The following is an 18,311-nucleotide window of genomic DNA, read 5'->3' on the forward strand; positions in this document are numbered from 1 at the left end:
TACATGTAAAAAAATGAAATTAGATCATTATTTAACACCATACACAAAAATAAGCTCAAAATGGATTAAAGACCTAAATGTGAGACTGGACACTCTAATACTCTTAGAGGAAATCATAGTCGGAACACTCTCTGACATAAATCACAGCAATATCTTTTCCAATCCGTGTCCCAGAGAAATGGAAACAAAACAAAAATTAAAAAATGGGACCTAATTAAATTCAAAAGTTTTTGCACAGCAAAGGGAACCATAAACAAAATAAAAAGACAACCCACAGACTGGGAGAAAATATTTGCACATGATGGGACTGACATGGGATTAGTCTCCAAAATTTACAAACAGCTCATGCTGCTTAATATCATCAAAACAAACAACCCAATCAAAAAATGAGCAGAAGACCTAAATAGACATTTTTCCAAGGAAGACATACGGATGGCCAAGAGGCACATGAAAAGATGTTCAGCATCGCTAATGATTAAAGAAGTGCAAATCAAAACTACAATGAGATATCACCTCACACCAGTCAAAATGGCCATCATCAAAAAATCTACAAACAATAAATGCTGGAGAGGATGTGGAGAAAAGGGAACCCTCCTACACTCTTGGTGGGAATGTAAATTGGTACAGCCACTCTGGAGAACAGTATGGAGTTTCCTTAAAAAACTGAAAATAGAGCTACCATATGACCCTGCAATCCCACTCCTGGGCATTTATCTGGAGAAAAACATGGTCCTAAAGGATACATGCACCCCAATGTTCATTGCAGCACTGTTTACAATAGCCAAGACACGGAAGCAACCTAAATGTCCATTGATAGATGAATGGATAAAGAAGATGTGGTACATATATACAATGGAATATTACTCAGCCATAAAAAAGAATGAAATAATGACATTTGTAGCAACATGGATGGACTTAGACATTGTCATACTGAATGAAGTGTCAGACAGAAAAATATCGTATGATATCGCTTATATGAGGAATCTAAAAAGAAATGATACAAATGAATGTATTTACAAAACAGAAACGGACTCACAGACTTAGAGAATGAACTTATGGTTACCGGAGAGGAAGGGTGGAGGGAAGGGATAGTTAGGGAGTTGGGGATTGACATGTACACGCTGCTGTATTTAAAAAGGATAACCAACAAAGACCTACTGTATAGATCAGGGGGAAAAAAAAAAGAATCCATTTTCTAAAAACTGTGTGAACTCTTAATTGTTTGGGGGCATGGAGAGCCCTGGGGTATGTCAGAGGCTTCAGCTCCTAGTCAGCCCTACAATCATCAGCAGCAACAGCATCGCCTGTGTCATCAGCAGACTTGGCTCCTTTCAAAGTGCAACCGGATTTCACCCTCATAATCACCGTAAGACACTTGCTGGTTGGGAAGGCACAGAAGACCAGAGAAGTTAAGAGCTTTGCCCAAAGTCACATAGCAGGTAGGTGGCCAGATTCCTGGCCCTTGCACCACGCTCGTGGCAATTCAGCCAGTGTGGACACTCAGACTTCTTCCTCATCCCCTTTTCACATTCCCCCTCTTCTTCCTCACCTGTCCCAGGGCTCAGTCCTCATTTTCTTTATCCACACTCCCCCTAAAGGATCCCCTCAATTTCCCTGACTTTAAATTCCATCTCTATGCTCTCATTTCCTGAATTTATTTCTCAAGGCCTGACTCTGCCTACTTGATGCACAAGCATCTCAAAACTAACATGGCCCCACTGGACCTGCAGAGTCCACCCATCCCCAACCCTCAGCCCTCGCTCCCCAGGCTTCCCATTTCGGTAGAGAGGGTGACCTCTGCCCACCTACTGAAGGCAGAGACCTGGGGTCTCCAATTCTCCTCTCTCTTAGTGGCAGGTCCTATGAACTCCACCTCCAGGATCCACCTGTGGTGTAGCCCTTCCCCCCACCTTCGCTGCCACCACCTGGGGCCAGGCTGCCAAGTTACGGGCTGAATTGTGTCCCCCCACAAGGAAAGATCTGTTGAAGCCTTAACCTTAGTACCTCAGAATGTGACTTTATTTGGAAATAGTGTCCTCACAGAGGTAATTGAGTTAAAATGAGGTCATTAAGGTGGGCCCTCATCTAAAATGACTGATATCCTTATAAAAAGTGGAAATCTGGACACAGAGACAGACACATACAGAGGGCAGACAATGTGAAGACAGAGGGAGAAGATGGCCATCTACAAGCCCGGGAACACCTGCGGTTGCCAAAAGCCGAGAGGCGTGGAGCAGACCCTGTTCAGAGCTCCTTCGGGAGAGCATGGTCCTGCCGACACCTTGAGTCTGGACTTCTGGCCTCCAGAACTGCGAGGCAAAGTTCTGCTGTTTAAGCCACTCAGTTTGTGGTACGTTGTTACAGCAGCCCTAGCAAACTAATACATACAGTCATGGACCCCACAACACCTCCTGCCATTCTGTTTCCTCTCTGGACTCCCTACCACCTGTCCTCCACGCAGAAACCAGAGGGAACTACCCAAAATGGAAGAGCCCCACCAAGCCCTCCTGATATGGGCCTCTGCCCACCTCTGACCCCACCAGGTGGCTTTCTCCTTTGTCCACCTGCTTTGGTCTCATTGGAGCTCTAGAACCTTCAAGCTCTTTCCCCTGGCACTCTCCTTTTCATCCTGCAAGAAGTCAGCCTAAATGTCCCCATGAAGACAGACCCACCCACCTTCTCCATCTCTGACCCACCCTCTCCATCTCAGCGTGGCCTCTCCAGCAGCTGCTGCCACCACTGTGCGTTTCCTCCAGCCCACTCCTCAAAGTCAGCAATTGTGGCTTTCTTAGTGTATTCGTTTGCTTATTGTTTAGTTCCCTTCCAGACAACAAACTTCATGAAGACAGGGGGCAAGCATATATAAATGCTTCATAAATATCTTTTGAGTGGATGGGAATAAAACAAGGAAGCCTGGTCCATCCAGCATCCCAGCCGGGCAGCCTCCGGGTCCAGCAGGGAGCAAACGGGTCAGTGTTGAGGAGAGACCAGAACTCTCCCACCCCCTCCTTCTTCGTGCTCCCTCCCCATGTGCCAGGCAGCCCTTACCAACCTCTGCGAACCCCCTCCTCAGTCCCATGCCTCTCATCACTTCCCCGGCCTGGATGACCCACCCTCCCTTCTCTTCACCATCCATTCACTCTCCCATCTTCCTTCCAGGCCCAGGTCCTGTCTGCCTCTCTTGAGAAGCCTTCCCTGGCTCCCCAACCCTTACTCGGAGCCTCTTTCTGTCTATTAGTGCCACTGACTTGGAACTGCCTGCATCATTACCTATCTTTCCAATGTAATCCTCTTAATACTAACAGTGGTCATACTTTGAAGACTGTAGATGCCTTTGTCATGGACGAAAACATTTCACAATCATTGTGCCCTGGGATTGCCCCAGTGGCCCTCCATAGCTGGGAAGCTGCTCTTCCTGGGCTGGTGTGGTGGTAAGCAAATCAGCTGTAGCAAATGTGTCTGCATGCACATGTGTGCACGAGTGTGTCTGTGTGCCTGGTAGAGAAAGAGCAATGCATTCGCTGCCGGGCTGTTAGGCAACCTGCCCCCAGCCACTCCGAGGAGGGCTGCCCTTAGGCGAGAAGCCTGGGCCAGCCCTAAGGAAGTGACCTTGGACACGCACGCAGCACCTCGTCCATAGGTGCAAGACTCAGCTTGGGCCTGGGATTTGCAGAGCCTCGTTGATCCAAAGCTCCAGTTAAGCGTGTACCTCCCAGACATTGTACGGGTGAATGGGAATGGCCAGCCAGACAGCACAAACAGTGCTGGTATTGTTCCTCATTATAGAAATGTCTCTATCAGGAACGTTTGATAGAGCCCAAACTGGCTGTGAAAGAAATCCAAATGCTTAAGACAAAAGAGAAAAGAAACTTTACCTCACTAGTAAGCTGGGATAAGGAAATGAAAACAAAGTAAAATATCTTGACAAGATATTAAAAGGGAAAAGATGTGGTAGAAGGCCATCCAAATGGGGAAAAAACGCACCTATAATTCAAAAGTTTAGTTCAGCATGTAACAAAGCCTCTGAGGTAACTCTCAGTTAAAGTCTGAAGTTGTCATATTTTATCACTGAAAAATGCCAGCATTTCGGTAATTAATAGACTTCGTAGCAGCACCACACTGGGACACCAGTGCTGTTGTTCCATCACCTGTGTGTGCTGGGGGTGGCAGGGATATGAGGCCCAGGTCTAAGTGCCACCAGCAGGGCCACCTCTCTTTCTGGACCAACTATATCCTTAAGCTATGATTTTGCTCCCTGCACCTGGAATAGGCTGAGTCTTCCCAAAACTAAGGCCCATAACCTAAGCTGGAGAAAATCAAAACAGACAGGACTCATGTACCTGAGACAAGGGAACTCCACGTTGTCGCTCTCGGGCTGCCCCTCCTCTCTCACCAGCACCCGATCCAGGAACCAGCCACTGCCGCTGCCTTTGCCGTCGTGTCTGACCCTCACCCGCCTTACCTTCCGCATGGTGACGGACTCAATGGTGAACTCATCGGCCTTTGTGGGGAAGACAGCAAGGCCAGTTAGACGGTGGCTCCCCTGGGACTCAAACACCAAGGGAAGACACAGGCCCAGAAATCCTAAAACCCATAGCCAATGGGTTGGGCTATTGGTCTTTCACAGGTGGGCCAGGGGCTACCCATAAAGAACAAATTGCACCTCTCCCTCAATTTCTCCCACTGGACTATGTTCGATGTCAAGTTCCCAACAACTGAGATCTGTATTTTTGGATAAATGATGGCCATTCCCTGTGATCTCCTTTTAAAAGGCAAATCCCCTAGGAGGATTAATATATTAAGCTGTTATCAGTCACTAACCATTTATCATGAATTAATTCCTTGGTTAATCTCCTCTGGCTCCTTGCTACAGAAGGACACTGGCTCCCTTTTGAGAAAGGGAATGATTAGGGGGACCAGTGGTCTTATTAATTTCACAGTTTTGCCTGCCAGTGAAGCAGCAGGAATGCAGCAGGGGCTGCAGACTTGCCAAGTCTACACAAGTGTACCTGGGGCCCTCTGGGAACAGGAACACGAGGGTGGGATTCATGAAGGAAGGAATCAGAAGATGTAGAAAGAGAAGAGTAGGAAAGGGTGGAGAAAGACCTCCACTTGAATTCCAGGGCTTGCCCTGCCCTTGCTAAGGAAGAGGTGGCAGAGGAAGGAGAGGACCAAGGCTTACCAAATCTCTTCACCTGATGAGCAAACTTGGGTCTCACATTATTGAACTATGACTCTTGACTGAGCACCTACTGTGTGCTGAGGGCCACGTCTGCTGGCAGGCAGTACATGTGTCATCTCTAATCCTCACAACAACCAGCCACAGGTAGGCATCCTTTCCCCCATTTCAGACGCAAGGAAACTGAGGCTCAGAGAATGGAGGGTCTGGCCCCAATCCTCCTGACTCTTTCCCCATTGTTTCACACAGCCTCCCCAGTAAATCCAGGATGGTTGGGGAAACCAAAGGGATCACCCAGCATGTTTGTAATGAGGCTAGGAATAGAACCCAATTCTCCCACTTCCATGTTTAGCGTCTTTCCTGATTTCTCTTTCAAAAAGGAAATGAACAAGTTGCCGCCAGTGGTCATGCCTAGTGGAGATGAAATGTTCCTTCAGGTGTCCCAGCTTTCAGCATGCCTGGGACCTTCAGTCCACACATAAGGTGCCCAGCTTCCTTCCCTGCCCACCTCAAGTGTCTTCCTGCTCTGCCCTCTTCTCAAAGCTAAGGTGTGGGCCAGCTCCCAGTCTTAGGAGCCTGGTGGCTGTCATGCATGTAGTTCCCTGTTCGCACACCCAGAGACAGCCTCCCTGATGGCCGAGGCACCAGTACCAGTGATCAGCTCTACTTAGAGCAGGGAAGATAAGGGAATGGGAAGGGGTGGGGCGGGGCTGAGGGAGGTGCACTGCTGGAACTTACGTTGCCCTTCACAAACAGGTCGGTGTTATTCCTGCAGTTGTAGAGCAGCCGCTCCCCCGTGTCCCCCACATCACCAAAAAGGCAGAGGTAGACGTTGGCATCCGTTCCCGCACCTTCAAGTTCCCCAGTGCACACTGTCACGCGGTACCGGGCCACTGGCAGGCAGAGAGAGGGACACAACTAGCTGGCAGGCCCCTGCTCCCAGCACTGGCCCTGCTGCTCCCCACCTCTGAGCACTGCCTCCCCCTCTCCCCCCGGCTCTCATCTGGGCTGACCTTGCTCATTCCGCCAGCTGCCTCACACCAGTCAAGGGCCAGCTCATCTGCAAATCTCTTGCCCAGACAGACCAGAGGTTCCCAATCCTGGCTAACTGTCAGAATCCCATGGGAAACTTTTATAAGAATTCAGATTCCTGAGCACCACTTCAGACTTCTCAAATCTTAGTTTCCAGAGTGGGACCTCTAAAACTGCATTATTTACAAGCTCCCCCAGGGGACTCTGGTGGAGTTGGCAGTGTTTGGGGACCACAGGTCTAATTCAAACATTTTGGCACTTGATTCCATCCAACCCAGTAGACTTTTTGCCTTAGGTTGTCCTCCAATTCATGAGTCCTGTCTTATTAAGAAAAGTAAGATAACTTTTCTTTTGAACCAGAACTGAGCCTTCCCTTCTCTTCAGAACTCCCCAGTGCTATGGACATGCCAGGAAGAGAAGCAGAGAGAAAGGCACAAAGTGCAGCTGCTATGGGAAGGGCAGCATCTTCTTCCCATGTTGAAAACGTACAGTGGAGCAGGCAAACCTGCATCTGGCACATAAGGCCTTACTTCCTAAGCTAAAAGTGAAATTCATTCATTCATTCATTCATTCCTTTGCCCAATATCTGTTTACTGAAGCCTAGCGAATGGCAGGCATTATTATAGGTGCAGGGATTCAGCAGTGAGCAAGACAGACTCCTGTTCAATGGCACTTATATTAAAGTTGAGAATGGAAGGGTGGAGAGGAGAGATGGACAGTAAAATCATAAATCATGAACAGGAAAATTTCTGAGTTGTATCTGTAACAAAGATAGTATAATGGAGTGATGCCACAGGGTGTGATGGAAGTAGGGAGGTGTACAGTAAGGGGGTGAAGATGATTTAGAGATGCAGAAAAGCTTGCTGCAAGGAGGCAAGGCTTGGACTAAAATGTTGGTGATAGGAGCCAGCCACAGGCGTAGTGAGAGAAGAGGGTGCTGGTAGGTGTGAAGCCCCAATTTGGAGATGAGCAGCTATGTTTCAGGAGCAGAGAGAAGGCCAATATGGCTGGAGTGGAGGGAGAAGGAGGGGATGAGATGAGGCCCAGAGGAGGACAGGGTTAAGGTAAGACATGTGGCTTCCTTTGTGTTTTTGTTTTTAATACAACAGGAAGCCTTTATAGGGCTTTAGGCAAGGAAGTAACTTAGTCTGATCTATGTTTTAAAGAGCATTTGGCTGCCATGTGGAGAACTGATTGTAGGGGAAGAAAGAGTGAATCAGAGAGGCCAGTTAGTGGAAAAATTACAGTAGTCTAGAAAAGAGAGGAGGACGCCTAGGACTGGGGGTGCAGTGGAGATGGAGAGAAGTTGGTAGATTAGAGATATATTTTTGAGGTAGAAACAACAGTACTTGTTGATGGACTGGATAGACAATTGAGGGAAAGAGAAGAACCAGGGACGATTCCTAGGTTTCTGGCTTGGGCAACTAGATGAATAGTGTTAGCAACAAGCCATAGGGACACTTGGGGAGAATGATGGGTTTGGAAATAAAAATCAATGGTTGTTTATTCATTATAAATTTGAGATGTTTATTAGATGATCATAAAAAGAGGTCAAGATGGCAGTTGAATATGTGTGTGGAGGGTCAGGAGTGTTGACCTGACTTTGGTCATCATAGGCATATAGATTCCATTGAAAGTCACAGGACCAGATGAGATCCCCTATGGAGAGGATGCAGACAAGGACTATAGAGGGATACCAACATTAGAGGTCAAGCCCAGGAGAAGCTAGCAACTCAGATGAAAAGCAGCAGTCAGTGAAGCAGAGGGATTTTGCTCTGAACCTAAAACTGCTCTAAAAAGTCTATTTTTTTTAAATGAAGGGAATATTAAGGCATTCCCAGATAAACAAAAACTAAAAGAATTCATCACCATCAGACCTGCTCTACAAGAAATATTAAAGGGAGTCCTTCACATTGGACATTAAACAGTAACTTGAACACACCCAAAGACATAAAGAGAACCAGGAAAAGCAATGACTTAGGTAAATATATAGACAGTATACTTTAATTTTTGTTTGTAACTCTTTTCCTCTCAAATCTTATATAAAAGACAACTCCATAAAGCAATAAATGTAAAACTGTATTGGTGGGTTTATAATGTACAAAGATACAATCTGTATGGCAATATAGCACAAAGGAGGTGAAAAGAAACAAACCTACACTGGAGCAGAGTTTTTGTATATTATTGAAATTAAGCTGGTATTAATCTGAACTAGAATGTTATAAGTTAAGATGTTAATTATAATTCCCTGGTATAATTCCCTAAGTATAATTCTTCCTACTAAGAAAATAACTCTCACTATATATACATATACATATATGTATATATATTAAAAGAAACAAGGGAACTAAAATGGTATTCTAGAAAATATCTATTTACCACAAAAGAAGGAAGAATAAAGAAACAACAAAAAAAGAGAAGATATATAGAAAGCAAATAGCAAAATGGCAGACATAAATCCTGCCATATTAGTAGTTACATTAAATGTAAATGGACTAAATATTTCAATCAAAAGGCAAAATATGGTGGTAATCCTGCAGAGACAGGATGGGTCTCCCTACTCCAAATTTGCTCAGCTATCAAGGCTGATGATACCACACATGTACCAAGAGTGAATATAAAATGATTACTCACATAATGAGCAGTTCTGGGGAGAGCATGATAGGCCCTCAAGCAGGTCCAAAAATGGCTGGAGACAGCAGAGAGGGATGACTGGTTTGACATTTTATGGTGGTTAAGGGGTGAGAGTTTCTTCACATGGGTCCTTGTATGGCTTGAACTTTCCACAAGTGTGAAGGAAGGGAGCATCCAGGCTTTCTTACCAAATTGCCCAGACATGAGGCAGAAAGCTACTGGTGTAACTGGAAAGCTGTCAGCAGTCAAATATGAAAAAGAAGTCATACTCCTTATTACACAGAGATTGGCAGAATAAATAATACATCTAACTATCTGATATATGGAAGAGACACACTTTAGATTCAGACAGAAATAGATTGAGAGTAAAAGGATGGCTCAAGAAGAAATAGACAATATGAATAAATTTATAACAAGTAAAAGATTGAATCAGAATTCAGAAAGCTACACATGAAGAAAAGCTCAGGCCTAGATGTCTTCACTACTGAATTTTACCAAACATGTAAAGAAGAATTAATACCAATTCTTCTCAAATAAAGTAGAAGGCAATACTTCTGAACTCATTTTGTGAAGCTAGCATATCCCTGCTCCAAAACCAGACAAAGATACCAAAAGAAAAGAAAACTACAGACCAATGTTATGAATACAGATGCAAAAATCCTCAAAAAAATATTAGCAAAACAAATCCAGCCCCATAAAAAAGAACTATACACCATGGCAAGGTAGGATCTATCCCAGGGATACAAGTTAAATTTCTGAAAATCAACTAATGTAATATAACATATTAATAGAATAAAGAAACAAAAATCACATGATCATCTCAATAGACTCAGAAAAAGCATTTGACAAAATTCAACACTCTTTCATGATGAAAAATCAACAAACTAAGAATGAAAGGGAACTTCATCAACCCATAAAAGTCATCTATGAAGTACCCACAGCTGACATCATATTTAATGGTGAAAGAGTGGATGCTTTCCCCCTAAGATCCGGAACAAAACAAGGATCTCTGCTCCCACCACTTCTCTTCAACATGGTATTGGAGGTTTTAGCCAAGGCAACGAGGTATCAAGATTAGAAAGAAGTAAAACTATCTCTATTCATGGATGACATGATCTTGTATATTGAAAATCATAAGGAATTCACTAAAAACTATTAGAACTAATAAGAGTTCAGCAAAGTTGTGGAGTACAAGATCAATATAGCAAAATCAACTGTATTTCTATTACCTTGCAATGAACAATCTGAAAAAAAAATTAAGAAAACATTTCCATTCAAAATAGCATCAAAAAGAATAAAATAGGGCTTCCCTGGTGGCACAGTGGTTGAGAGTCCGCCTGCCCATGCAGGGGACACAGGTTCGTGCCCCAGTCTGGGAAGATCCCACATGCCGCGGAGCGGCTGGGCCCGTGAGCCATGGCTGCTGAGCCTGCGCGTCCGGAGCCTGTGCTCCGCAATGGGAGAGGCCACAACAGTGAGAGGCCCGCGTACCACAAAAAAAAAAAAAAAAAAAAAGACAAGAAAAGAATAAAATAGTTATGAATAAATTTTTAAAAACAAGTGAAAACCAATTAATAAGTCATGGAGATGTAATGTATAGCATGGCAACTATGGTTAATAATACCATACTGCATATTTGAAATTGCTAATACAGTAGATCTTAAAAGTTCTCATCACAAGAAAAAAATTATGTAACAACGTGTTGTAATGGATGTTAACTAGACTTACTGTGGTGATCATTTTGCAATATATACAAATTTTGAATCATTATGTTGTACACCTGAAACTAAATATAACATTGTAAGTCAATTATACCTCAATAAAAAAGAAAAAAGTGAAAACTTAAGCTCTGCAAACTAAAAAACTGTTGAAAGAAATTAAAGATGTTCACAGATTGGAAGACTTAATATTGTTAAGATGGCAATACTTCCCAAACTGATCTACAGATACAATGAAATCTCTATCACGATCTTAAATGATTTCTTTGTAGAAATTGACAAGCCATCTCTAAAATACATATGGAATTTTAGGGAACCCAGAATAGCCAAAACAATAGCAAAAAAGAATAATAAAGAAGAATAACAAGTGTTGGCAAGGATGTAGAGAAATTGGAACTCTCATACATTGCTGATGGAAATGCAAAATGGTGCACCTGTTTGAAAAATAGTATGATAGTTTCTCAAAACTCAAAACAGAATTACCATACAGCCAGCAATTCAGCTCATAGGTATATATCGAAGAGAAATGAAAACATATGTCCACAAAAAAACTTTACATGAATATTCATAGCCACATTATTCATAATAGCCCCAAAGTAGAAATAACCCAAATGTCCATTAACAGTTGAATGTGGTATATCCTTACAGTGAAATATTATTCAGCATTTAAAAGAAATGAAATACAGATGCATGCTACAAGGTGAATGGACATTAAAAACATTATGCTGAGTGAAAGAAACAGATACAAAAAGTCATATATTAAATGATTCCATTTATAGGAAATGTCCAGAACAAGCAAATCTATAGAGACAAAAAATAGATTATTGGTTTAAACAGATGGGTAAGTACAGAGATAAGGAGTGAGGTGGGGGAATGGGTGTGACTGCTAATGGGTATGGGTATGCAATGAAAATGTTCTGGAATTTGATAGTGGTCAAGGATACATGATTCTATCAATATACTAAAAGCCACTGAATACTTTAAATAAATGAATTGTATGGAAAATGAATACCTCAATAAAGCTGTTTTAAAAAACGGACACTACTCATTGGTGGTCCATCTAAAATGAAGATAAAGTACATGAGGAATCAGACAAATCACCAGTAAGTTTAATTTAATTTTTCAGTAATATACCCATTTTTATTTGGAGATATGAAGACATCTGAAAATTAAATTTGACCTTTAAATATGTGGGTCTGAATATATAGTGTCTATAGCAAAAGCATTTGTTAGAAGCAAAGGTCAAGGATAACTGCTTATCCACGGACCTGCCTGAGTGGGGCTGGCAAAGGCAGCCACTGAAGTCAAGAGTGGGGAAAGGTCTCCTGCCCCCAACAGTGTCTCCTGTCCTGCCCCCAAGGGTCTCCTGTCCCTCCCTCTTCAGAGGGACAGCACCTGAAATTCAACCACTGCTGCCTCTCCGGTCAACTTTATTAAAATGCAAAAGATAAATGTTTTAAACTTTTAGCCTTCGCATAAATGAAGCTGATGCTTTTGTGTTACGCTCCCAATGATAGGCTGTGTTAACAGTAAGAGGAGCAAAGAGCATTAACTGGAGTGAGTACTGAAACGTGGAAACACAAAAGGGAAGGGAGGGCACCAGTCTCACTTCATTCTGACTTTTGATGAAGGTCGGTTTTGCCTTTTGGGGCTGTATCTATTAGGCCATTCCCAGAGGCAAGCTGATGAGGGAATTTAGAAATCTCTATGCCTGGGAATCCCAGTCCCCTTTGCTCAGGAGCTCGAAGGTCCTATTGGCTGGACATTGTCAGGGGTCCCAATTCTCTCTAGGGGCCACTCCCAGCCCACCTGCCACTGAGGTTCTAAGCACCTTCCTGGCAAGAAGTCTGTGGACAATTAAAAATAATTATATTAGCCATCAGCAGTGAAAGACTTTAAACAGATGGGTAAGTACTAGAGCCTCTTGTACTTTAATTTTAAAATTACAGCTCAGCCTGATTAGCAAGAAGCCACAGTTTTCAGCACTTGAGACCAGTGGTCTCTTGCTGGCTCATCAGTGGTATGTAATCCCTTCTGCTGGGCATGCAGTGCAGAATGCAGATCTCATTGGTTTTACTATCTCACATAGCTCCTGAGGGAAAGGCAAGGTGGAGATAAATTGTGGGCTGGTGAGTGTTTTGTCTGTGTCTCCTGGTCTGTGTTAATCAGTGCAATCACCCCGGAAGGCATCTTGGCTCTCAGACGTGGTGTTGATTTCTTGTTTGACTGACCCTTATTTTTTAAGTAAACTAGGAGTACACAATTTCAAACATAGAGAATTGGTTTTAAATTGGTATTTACTCATTTTACATGAGTCCAAGACTCTCCACTGAAGGGATTTTCAGGAAGCCCTGCACATTATACCTTGGTACCAACTGGGGAAGTGAAATGTTGCCACCCGCTCTATTTACTGTTACAAAGAAGCATCCAGACCAGAAAAGGAGATGTGAGTTCCTGTAGAGGTGAGTGAGGACATGGGAGTGTTCCAAGAACAAGAGGAATTTATGTGAGCCAGAAAGAACAGTTGGGGAAAAGAAATTCGAGTTGATATGGGCTCCAAAGTACTGCCAAGGACCCCCAGAAGGCATTAAACTGCCCTTATAGCCAGGACAGACAGCCCTTCTGTCACTAACCCGGGTCCTTGAAGTCTTTAATCAATAGAAATTGATAAGAGGCCAGAAGAGAAATCCAGGCAAGGCTTTACTGGGACTCGTGCCAGAGCACGAGGGAGTGAAAACAAGTAGCAGGTGCCCTTGCTTGCTCTCTGAGGAGGGCAAGCTGGTCCCTTAAATGGGGTGAGGGTGGGGGCGGATTGGTGGGTCAGGCTGGAGGGGCGGCTTGGGTGTCTGTCCACACCCTTGGCGGTGCTGTGTGCAGGGATTATGCTTTTGCTCCCGGTACCTCAGCAATGGCAGTTGGTTTGTGGTCTTCTTGTATCTTATAATTGCCCCCAACTGCAGTTATGTGTGCAGTTATTTTTAGTCCCTTATAGTTTCTTTGTATTCTGTCGCTAGAGATTCAAGCACTCCAGTAAATGGTGCCAGGTCCCAGCTTATCTCACTTCAATCCAATACTAGCCGTTAGAGAATTTTTTTTAATTGCAGTTGGTCTTTAATAGTATCACAGAAGGCAAAAACAAACAAAAGACAGCTATGATAGCCCCATATCTTATACGCTGTTTAAAATGTTTCAAGGGTGTTTTTGTATGTAACCTATAGAAATGCTCTTCCTTCCCGCCCTCCCACCGTGATCTCTCCTTATCTATCACATCCCTACCATGCAAGACCTAGCTCAAATGCCTGAACAAAGTTTCTCCCATCTTCCTCAGCAGGAAGTTTACCTCCCTACTGTGTCTACTGCATTCATTCAACTCCTACCAGTTCCACCTTCAGAGTATTTCTTGAATTTATGTCCTCCTCCACAGTCTACCTGAACCCTGCACAATTTCAGGACCACTTTTTCTTTCCCCTGGATGATTTCTTGTCCCTAAAATACATCCTCCACACACTCACAAGTCCTTGACAGAGCAGGAGAAATGTGGGGAGGAAGGAACTGGATGGAGTTCAAGTTCAAGGGTGGTGTGAGTGTCATCAAGGTCATGAGAGGCCTGCGAGGGCAGGAGCCTGAGTCAGAGGTGGGGACTGAGTCAGAGCTCAGAGGAGCAGCTTTGTGGGATGAGCCCAAGTGAGGTACTGAGGAGTGGCTGGTTGCATGGGGAGGTGGAGGTGAGCAAAGTGGACGAGGACCAGCATGTGGATGAATGGGTTTTCCACATGGACATTGATAGAAGCAGAACAAAAGCTCTCAGGTTTTGATATGTGCAAAAATTACTTGGTGTGCTTGATAAAAATACCGATTACCAGGCATAGCCCTCAGAGAGCCTAGTCAGTATATCTGGGATTGGGCCCAGGGATATTCATTTTAACAAACACTCTAGGCAATTTTTATATAAATGGGACCTTGAGCATACTTTCAGAGACACCATCTGTTATGGGCTGAGTTGTGTCCCCCACCAAATCCATATGTTGAAGTCATAACCCGCCAGTACCTCAGAATGTATTTGGAAGTAGGATCTTTAAAGAAGTAAATAAAGTAAAATGAGGTCGTATGTGTGGGCCTTAATCCAATATGATTGATGTCCTTATAAGAAGAGATTAGGACATAGACATGAGCACACACACAGGGGAAAGATCATGTGAGGACACAGCGAGAAGATGGTCACTTTCAAGGCAAGGAGAGAGGTCTCAGGAGAAAGCCAACCTGCCAACACCTTGATCTTGGGCTTCTAGCCTCCAGAACTGTGAGAAAATAAATTTATGTTGTTTCAGCCCCCCAGTCTGTGGTATTTTGTTATGGCAGCCCAAGCAGACTGGTTCACTGTCCTAGAACAATGGTAGGAGTTGAGGGGTCTAGAGAATGACTAGGGGGCACCTTGCAAAAGAGGAACATGTCCAGAGTGAACAGAAGATGGAAATGAGCTGGGGCAGAGGCCACATTGTGGGTGGTGTGAGCCTCGAGGCCGAAAGGGCAGTGGGGGTCAGGAGAATGCCCCCTCCCGCTAGCCCCACAGCTGTGAGGACGGAAGACTGGGTTTTGGGGGGAGGGGAGCCATGCTTCAGTCAAGGTACGGAGGAGATGGAGGTAAAAGAACATCCTGGGCATTTAAGTAAAAATGGCAGCTTTCTCTCTGAAAAAAACTCACTAAAATGATAGCATACAGGTATTTTAGATTTAACCAAACAAAAAATGTTCACCAATAAGGCTCAGGGAAAGGGATGAATATAGACAACAGCAACCAGATTTCAGAAGCTGGAGCACAGCTAGAAAAGTGTGCTTTTCACAGTGCCTTAGCACAGTGGGTCCTCACCAGGAGCGCTGACAGCCCCTAGAAATTTGTTGGACAAATTCCTGAGCCCCCCACCCCAGACCTACTGAATTAGAAAATCTGTGGGTGGGCCCCAGCAATCTGTGTTTTAAGAAGCCCTTCAGGTGACAATGCTGAAGTTTGAGGTCCCCTGACTTAACAGACCAGAGAGAATTGATCAGAGCTATCAGCTGTGAAATTTGAGAAGTAAGGTTGCAAAGTGTCAGGAATGACAGCACCAGGTAACTTTAGAAATAGGGAGTGAGGAACTAAAATTATGAGAACTGGTTAGAAGGATTTAGAAAGCAGTTAGATCCCAAGACCATCTCCTCAATTGTTCATACCTGCAGGCTCAATTCTGGCACATAAAGAGGGCAGATCAGGTAACAGCAGGTGTGTTTCTGCCTTGGTGGGATACGTCACATAGAGTCCTAATTGGGGGGTGGGCAGGAATCTTATGTTATTTATCATATTTACAGGGAGATGATAGTCTTGTTGACAAAGAAAATACTGCTGAATGTGAAAAGGCAGAGTATAGTTTGCTGACCTAGGAGGCAGGAGATCTTGTTCTAGGTCTCACTCTGTCTCTAACTGTATAATCAGGGCAAGAACTTCCTCAGTTTCCTTATATGCATCAATCTATTTTAACGACCTTTGAACACAAATATTCCATAGTCCATTTTAATTAATTCCATAGTCCATTTTAATTAAAAATGAAGAAGAATCATAAAATAGTACTAATTGCAAGCATGGCCTAATTAGACTAACAGGGTGATCCCTTTTTAGATATTTGCTGTTTGGGGTTTCTATGTTTTTGTGTATTTCACTCTGTTCAAATTGTTTAAAAATATATATACAGAGCTTCTACTGGGTGTGCAAATGCCTGAGAAGTGACACTATCCAAATACTTAGAAGGACTACTGGAACTATGGATGACATCGTAATTCACTTTTTGTAATTTTGCAATGTTATTTTACTATTTAAAAAAAATTAAGCACAGCCACAAGGATAGAAAATAGGTTAATTATATTAAGTGCCAATTCTGATCAATTGCTAATGTTTGCTTGCAGTGCTATATTGAGGGCCATGAAGCTCATTTCAGACTAAATGGGAGAGAATGCTGTGATTACTCAGTAATGTCTGCCAAGAGAAAAGGATAGGACACGTGCCGTGTATTTGCCAGCACTCTGGCGGTATAACCTAGAGGCAAAATGATCTCCTTTTCCCTCTTTGAATGTGGTTGCTAGACTCCAGATTAAAAGCTCAGCTCTCGGGCTTCCCTGATGGCACAGTGGTTGAGAATCTGCCTGCCAAGGCAGGGGATACGGGCTCGAGCCCTGGTCTGGGAAGATCCCACCTGCCACGGAGCAACTGGGCCCGTGAGCCACAACTACTGAGCCTGCGCGTCTGGAGCCTGTGCTCTGCAACAAGAGAGGCCGCGACAGTGAGAGGCCCGCGCACCGCGATGAAGAGTGGCCCCCGCTTGCCACAACTAGAGAAAGCCCTCGCACAGAAACGAAGACCCAACACAGCCAAAAATAAATAAATAAATTTATTTAAAAGCTCAGCTCTCTTCTACTAGCTCCAAAAAGAAATAGAGGATTCATAAGGGAGCAGTCAAGTGTGTCTATAAGAGCCAAGATCCAGCCTTCCTTTTTGAGGATCATCTTATGCATAATTTGAAGAGTTGCCTTTAATTTCAGGGAGTGTGTGGAGAAATATTGTTCAGTGTGGATTCTTCTCATCCCCTCATAGCCAACCTGAAGACCCAGAAATCTCCCCATTCTCACCCATGCCCATCATAAAGCCTTAGCATCGTGGAGATGGCTACTACAAGCCGGTCTTGAGTCTAGGACCTTCTAAACCCAGTCCTCATTCAGAAGGAGCCTGATGGTGCATAGTGGACAAGACTACCAGCTCATGGGCTAGACACCCATTGGCACACCAAGTAAGAGCTCCATTACCTTCCCCAGGATGAGAGCCAGTCAATACTTACTGCCCATTATCCTCCGTACTGTTGGACCCTCGGCAGTCATTTCCCTAACGATCTCATTGTCATCCTCATTGGCATCCAGCCAGCGATTGCAGTTGAAGTTATACTTGTCCTTGGTCAGGGTGTTCATCAGGGTCATCTGGAATGAAGTCCTGGAGTGAGCAAGTGGTGTACCAGAGATATTCATCCATGCCTTGAGGTTCCCGTTCTGCTAGTTCATCTCAAGGAGGACAAGGCCGTCCCCTAGGGATGACTCTTGTGGAAGATGGAGTGCCAGATTAATATTTATCCCTCTGGTCCCCTGGAGACCCACAGTTGCCTAGCAGCCAGGTGATTAGGACACAGTGCAAGTCTGCTGAAACCTAAGCAACTTCTTAGTCTACTTTGGAAGTCCTGTCCCCGTCAGGAAGTCCATGTGTCATGTGTCCAAATTTAGGTCTCACTACAACCCTTCCCCACCCACACTCCCAACAGATAAACGCAAACTAACAAGACAAGGTCATTAGAAAGAGACCATTTTGGTTCCTCTCCCAACCACCTTCTAACCCCCAAGATGGTACATCTCACCTTTTCTAAATGCCATCCAGAACCAGGACTCCTTTTATCATGCCACGCCCGAATCTTATAAAACCTGCCGAGGTCTGGGAGCTCAATCTATGGTGAGAAATAACAAGGCCTGAGTGGACAGAACCAAGTGAAATGTGTTTACCCTCATAGCTGACCCCCTGCCAGGAGGGTACCCACTTTGAGCTGTTTCTTCAGCATCAAGGGTGGGTTTGCTTCAAACCATCCTCATATATTCTATCTTCTTGTGCTCTTTTAACCAATGGCACATGAGGGAGAGACAGCCACGTAGAGCTAAGGTTCAATCTGGGCTGGTGAAACTGAACA

At 44.1% G+C, this 18,311-nt stretch overlaps 1 protein-coding gene across 2 annotated transcripts in view; it reads right to left on the reverse strand.

Annotated features, from left to right (window-relative positions):
- The window catches only part of LOXHD1 (lipoxygenase homology PLAT domains 1), a 201,798-nt gene that overhangs the window by 116,052 nt on the left and 67,435 nt on the right, over positions 1 to 18,311 (reverse strand). For both annotated transcript variants that reach the window (XM_060029542.1, XM_060029541.1), the window contains exons 11-14: positions 17,988 to 18,074; positions 17,424 to 17,559; positions 5,918 to 6,072; positions 4,341 to 4,501 (exon numbers count right to left, since the gene is read on the reverse strand). In XM_060029542.1, the coding sequence (XP_059885525.1) occupies positions 4,341 to 4,501; positions 5,918 to 6,072; positions 17,424 to 17,559; positions 17,988 to 18,074 (539 nt within the window). The remainder of the gene's footprint in view (positions 1 to 4,340; positions 4,502 to 5,917; positions 6,073 to 17,423; positions 17,560 to 17,987; positions 18,075 to 18,311) is intronic.

Source organism: Delphinus delphis, chromosome 13 (genome assembly GCF_949987515.2).
Source record: "Delphinus delphis chromosome 13, mDelDel1.2, whole genome shotgun sequence".
Taxonomy (NCBI): Eukaryota; Metazoa; Chordata; class Mammalia; order Artiodactyla; family Delphinidae; genus Delphinus; species Delphinus delphis.